Below are 6042 nucleotides of genomic sequence, written 5' to 3' on the forward strand. Positions count from 1 at the left end.
TGGGGCGCTATGGGGCGCTATGGGTTCTATGGGGCGCTATGGGGCGCTATGGGTTCTATGGGGCGCTGTGGGGTGCTATGGGTTCTATGGGGCGCTGTGGGGCGCTATGGGTTCTATGGGGCGCTATGGGGCGCTATGGGTTCTATGGGGCGCTATGGGGCGCTATGGGTTCTATGGGGCGCTGTGGGGCGCTGTGGGGCGCTATGGGGTGCTATGGGTTCTATGGGGCGCTGTGGGGTGCTATGGGTTCTATGGGGCGCTATGGGGCACTATGGGGCGCTGTGGGGCGCTGTGGGGTGCTATGGGTTCTATGGGGCGCTGTGGGGTGCTATGGGGCGCTATGGGGCGCTGTGGGGTGCTATGGGGCGCTATGGGGCACTATGGGGCGCTGTGGGGTGCTATGGGGTGCTGTGGGGTTCTGTGGGCCGCTATGGGGCACTATGGGTTCTATGGGGCACTATGTAATGCTATGGGCTCTATGGGTTCTATGGGGCGCTATGGGGCACTATGGGTTCTATGGGGTGTTATGGGTTCTATGGGGTGCTATGGGGCGCTGTGGGGCGTTATGGGGCACCATGGGGTGCTATGGGGTGCTATGGGTTCTATGGGGTGCTATGGGGCGCTATGGGGTGCTATGGGCTCTATGGGGCGCTATGGGGCACTATGGGTTCTATGGGGTGCTATGGGGTGCTATGGGCTCTATGGGGCGCTATGGGGCACTATGGGCTCTATGGGGCGCTATGGGGTGCTATGGGCTCTATGGGGCGCTATGGGGCACTATGGGTTCTATGGGGTGCTATGGGGTGCTATGGGCTCTATGGGGCGCTATGGGGCACTATGGGCTCTATGGGGCGCTATGGGGCGCTGTGGGGCATTATGGGCGCTATGGGGCGCTACGGGGCACTATGGGTTCTACGGGGCTCTGTGGGTTCTATGGGTTCTATGGGGCACTGTGGGTTCTATGGGGCTCCATGGGCCCCTATGAGTCCCTATGAGTCCCTATGGGTCCCTATGGCTCCCTATGGCTCCCTATGGGTCCCTATGTGTCTCTATGTGTCCCTATGGGTCCCTATGGGTCCCTATGGGTCCCTATGGCTCCCTATGGTCCCTATGGGTCCCTATGTGTCTCTATGTGTCCCTATGGGCCCCTATGAGTCCCTATGGGTCCCTATGTGTCCCTATGGCTCCCTATGTGTCCCTATGTGTCCCTATGTGTCCCTATGGTCCCTATGTTCCCTATGGCTCCCTATGTGTCCCTATGTGTCCCTATGTGTCCCTATGGCTCCCTATGGGTCCCTATGTGTCCCTATGTGTCCCTATGGCTCCCTATGTGTCCCTATGGGTCCCTATGTGTCCCTATGGCTCCCTATGGGTCCCTATGGGTCCCTATGTGTCCCTATGTGTCCCTATGTGTCCCTATGGTCCCTATGTTCCCTATGGCTCCCTATGTGTCCCTATGTGTCCCTATGGCTCCCTATGTGTCCCTATGGGTCCCTATGTGTCCCTATGGCTCCCTATGTGTCCCTATGGGTCCCTATGTGTCTCTATGTGTCCCTATGTGTCCCTATGGGTCCCTATGGGTCTCTATGTGTCTCTATGTGTCCCTATGGCTCCCTATGTGTCCCTATGGGTCCCTATGTGTCCCTATGGGTCCCTATGAGTCCCTATGGCTCCCTATGTGTCCCTATGGGTCCCTATGTGTCCCTATGTGTCCCTATGTGTCCCTATGTGTCCCTATGGCTCCCTATGGCTCCCTATGTGTCCCTATGTGTCCCTATGTGTCCCTATGGCTCCCTATGTGTCCCTATGGCTCCCTATGTTCCCTATGGTCCCTATGCTCCCTATGTTCTCCGTGGCTCCCAGGGGGCTCAAGGACATGGAGCTCGACTCCTCGTCCATCGAGAAGCGTTTCGCCTTCGGGTTCCTGCAGCAGCTCCTGCGCTGGATGGACACGGCCCAGGAGTTCATCGCGCACCTGGGTGCGGCCCCACGGGGCGCTGTGGGGCGCTGTGGGGCGCTATGGGGTGCTATGGGTTCTATGGGGCGCTGTGGGGTGCTGTGGGGCGCTATGGGTTCTATGGGGTGCTGTGGGGTGCTGTGGGGCGCTATGGGTTCTATGGGGTGCTGTGGGGTGCTGTGGGGTTCTATGGGGTGCTGTGGGGCGCTGTGGGGCGCTATGGGGCGCTGTGGGGCGCTATGGGTTCTATGGGGCTCTGTGGGGCGCTGTGGGGCACTATGGGTTCTATGGGGCGCTGTGGGGCGCTATGGGGCGCTATGGGGCGCTGTGTGGCGCTATGAGTTCTATGGGGTGCTGTGGGGTGCTGTGGGGCGCTATGGGTTCTATGGGGTGCTGGCAGGCGCTGTGTGGCGCTATGAGTTCTATGGGGTGCTGTGGGGTGCTGTGGGGCACTATGGGTTCTATGGGGCGCTGTGGGGCGCTATGGGGCGCTATGGGGCGCTGTGGGGCGCTATGGGTTCTATGGGGCTCTGTGGGGCGCTATGGGGCGCTATGGGTTCTATGGGGTGCTGGCGGGCGTTGTGTGGCACTATGAGTTCTATGGGGTGCTGTGGGGTGCTGTGGGGCACTATGGGTTCTATGGGGCTCTGTGGGGCGCTATGGGGCGCTATGGGTTCTATGGGGTGCTGGCGGGCGCTATGGGGCGCTATGGGTTCTATGGGGCTCTGTGGGGCGCTATGGGGCGCTATGGGTTCTATGGGGTGCTGGCGGGCGCTGTGTGGCGCTATGAGTTCTATGGGGTGCTGTGGGGTGCTGTGGGGCACTATGGGTTCTATGGGGCTCTGTGGGGCGCTATGGGGCACTATGGGGCACTGTGGGGCACTGTGGGGAGCTGTGCAGCGCTATGGGGCACTGTGGGTTCTATGGGGCGCTATGGGGCGCTGTGGGGCGCTGTGGGGCGCTATGGGTTCTATGGGGCGCTATGGGGTGCTACTGGGCGCTATGGGGTGCTATGGGTTCTATGGGTCTCTATGGGTCCCAATGCCCCCCCATGTTCTCTCTGTCGCCCCCCAGAGGCCGTGGTCAGCAGTGGCCGAGTGGAGAAATCCCCCCATGAGCAGGAGATCAAGTTCTTCGCCAAGGTCAGACGGGGTCCCTATGGGTCTCTATGGGTCTCTATGGGTCCCTATGGGTCTCTATGGGTCTCTATGGGTCCCTATGGTCCCTATGGTCCCTGTGGGTCCCTATGGGTCCCTATGGGTCCCTATGGGTCCCTGTGGGTCTCTATGGGTCTCTATGGGTCCCTGTGGGTCTCTATGGGTCCCTATGGTCCCTATGGTCCCTGTGGGTCCCTATGGGTCTCTATGGGTCCCTATGGGTCCCTATGGGTCTCTATGTGTCTCTATGTGTCTCTATGGGTCTCTATGGGTCCCTATGGGTCCCTATGGGTCTCTATGGGTCTCTATGTGTCTCTATGTGTCTCTATGGGTCTCTATGGGTCCCTGTGGGTCCCTATGGGTCTCTATGGGTCTCTATGTGTCCCTATGTGTCCCTATGGGTCCCTATGGGTCCCTATGGGTCCCTATGGGTCTCTATGGGTCTCTATGTGTCTCTATGGGTCTCTATGGGTCCCTATGGGTCCCTATGGGTCTCTATGTGTCTCTATGTGTCTCTATGGGTCTCTATGGGTCCCTATGGGTCCCTATGGGTCTCTATGTGTCCCTATGGGTCCCTATGGGTCTCTATGGGTCCCTATGGGTCCCCATGGGTCCCTATGGGTCCGGTGCCCCCGTGCAGGTGCTGCTGCCCCTCATCAACCGTTACTTCCACAACCACTGTGGGTATTTCCTGAGCACCCCGGCCCTGGCGCTGGGCACCGGCGGCCACGCCTCCAACAAGGAGAAGGAGATGGTGACCAGGTGGGACCCACGGCGCCCCATAGCGCCCCACGGCGACCCATGGCGCCCCATAGCCCCCATAGCGCCCCATAGCGCCCCATAGCATCCATAGCATCCATAGTGCCCCATAGCATCCATAGCATCCATAGCATCCATAGTGCCCCATAGCATCCATAGCATCCGTAGCATCCATAGCATTCATAGCATCCATAGCATCCATAGCATCCATAGTGCCCCATAGCATCCATAGCATCCATAGCATCCATAGTGCCCCATAGCATCCATAGCATCCATAGCATCCATAGCATTCATAGTGCCCTATAGCATCCATAGCATCCATAGTGCCCCATAGCATCCATAGCATCCATAGCATCCATAGCGCCCCATAGCATCCATAGCAACCATAGCATCCATAGCATCCATAGCAACCATAACATCCATAGCATCCATAGTGCACCATAGCATCCATAGCATCCATAGCATCCATAGTGCCCCATAGCATCCATAGCATCCATAGCATCCATAGTGCCCCATAGCATCCATAGCATCCATAGCATCCATAGCGCCCCATAGCATCCAGAGCATCCATAGCATCCATAGTGCCCCATAGCATCCATAGCATCCATAGCATTCATAGCGCCCCATAGCATCCATAGCATCCATAGCATTCATAGCGCCCCATAGCATCCATAGCATCCATAGTGCCCCATAGCATCCATAGCATCCATAGCGCCCCATAGCATCCATAGCATCCATAGCATCCATAGCACCCCATAGCATCCATAGTGCCCCATAGCATCCATAGTGCCCCATAGCATCCATAGCGCCCCATAGCGCCCCATAGCATCCATAGTGCCCCACAGCATCCATAGTGCCCCATAGCATCCATAGCATCCATAGTGCCCCATAGCATCCATAGTGTCCCATAGCATCCATAGCATCCATAGCATCCATAGCATCCATAGTGCCCCATAGCATCCATAGCACCCCATAGCACCCCATAGCGCCCCTTAGCATCGATAGCACCCCATAGCATCCATAGCGCCCCATAGCACCCCTTAGCATCAATAGCACCCCATAGCATCCATAGCGCCCCATAGCACCCATAGCACCCCATAGTACCCCATAGCACCCATAGTACCCCATAGCATCCATAGCGCCCCATAGTGCCCCATAGCATCCATAGCGCCCCATAGCATGCATAGCACCCCATAATGCCCCATAGCACCCATAGCATCCATAGCACCTATAGCGCCCTTAGACCAAATAGTCCCCATAGCCCCCCATAGCCCCCCATAGCCCCCATAGCCCCCATACCCCCATAGCCCCCCATAGCCCCCATACCCCCATAGCCCCCCATAGCCCCCATAGCCCCCATAGCCCCCATAGCCCCCCCCCCGACCCACATCCTTGTCATTGTCCCCCCCTTACAGCCTCTTCTGCAAGCTGGCGGCCCTGGTCCGGCACCGCATCTCGCTCTTCGGTGAGGACTCTATGGGGCATCTATGGGGCGGGGGGGTCTCTATGGGTCTCTATGGGGCTCTATGGGTTCTCTATGGATCTCTATGGGTCCCTATGGGGCTCTATGGGTCCCTATGGGGTCTCTGTGGGTGTCTGGGGGGTGTCTGTGGGGTCTGTATGGGGTCTCCATGGGGCTCTATGGGGCTCTATGGGTCTCTATGTGGTCTCTATGGGGCTCTATGGGGCTCTATGGGTCTCTATGTGGTCTCTATGGGGCTCTATGGGGCTCTATGGGTCCCTATGGGGTCTCTGTGGGTGTCTGGGGGGTGTCTGTGGGGTCTCTATGGGTCTCTATGGGGTCTTTATGGGGTCTCTATGGGGCTCTATGGGTCTCTATGTGGTCTCTATGGGGCTCTATGGTGTCTCTATAGGTTTCTATGGGGTCTTCATGGGGTCTCTATGGGGCTCTATGGGTCTCTATGGGTCTCTATGGGGTCTCTATGGGGCTCTATGGGTCTCTATGGGTCTCTATGGGGCTCTATGGGGCTCTATGTGGTCTCTATGGGGCTCTATGGTGTCTCTATAGGTCTCTATGGGGTCTTCATGGGGTCTCTATGGGTCTCTATGGGTCTCTATGGGGCTCTATGGGTCTCTATGGGGTCTCTATGGGGCTCTATGGTGTCTCTATAGGTCTCTATGGGGTCTTCATGGGGTCTCTATGGCTTT

General features: G+C 57.9%; 1 protein-coding gene across 1 annotated transcript; it reads left to right on the forward strand.

Annotated features, from left to right (window-relative positions):
* Positions 1–1865: 1865 nt before the first annotated feature.
* On the forward strand, positions 1866–5354 carry LOC130604838 (ryanodine receptor 1-like; the record flags this gene model as incomplete). The annotated part of the gene is made up of 4 exons (XM_057419745.1): positions 1866–1979; positions 3032–3099; positions 3755–3876; positions 5289–5354. Coding segments are annotated over exons 1-4 (359 nt in total), but the record flags the coding sequence as incomplete, so codon positions are not given.
* Positions 5355–6042: the final 688 nt, after the last annotated feature.

Source organism: Pezoporus wallicus, unplaced genomic scaffold, assembly GCF_028554395.1.
Source record: "Pezoporus wallicus isolate ANWC-B61680 ecotype Strahan unplaced genomic scaffold, APGP_CSIRO_Pwel_v1 contig_14628, whole genome shotgun sequence".
Classification (NCBI taxonomy): domain Eukaryota; kingdom Metazoa; phylum Chordata; class Aves; order Psittaciformes; family Psittacidae; genus Pezoporus; species Pezoporus wallicus.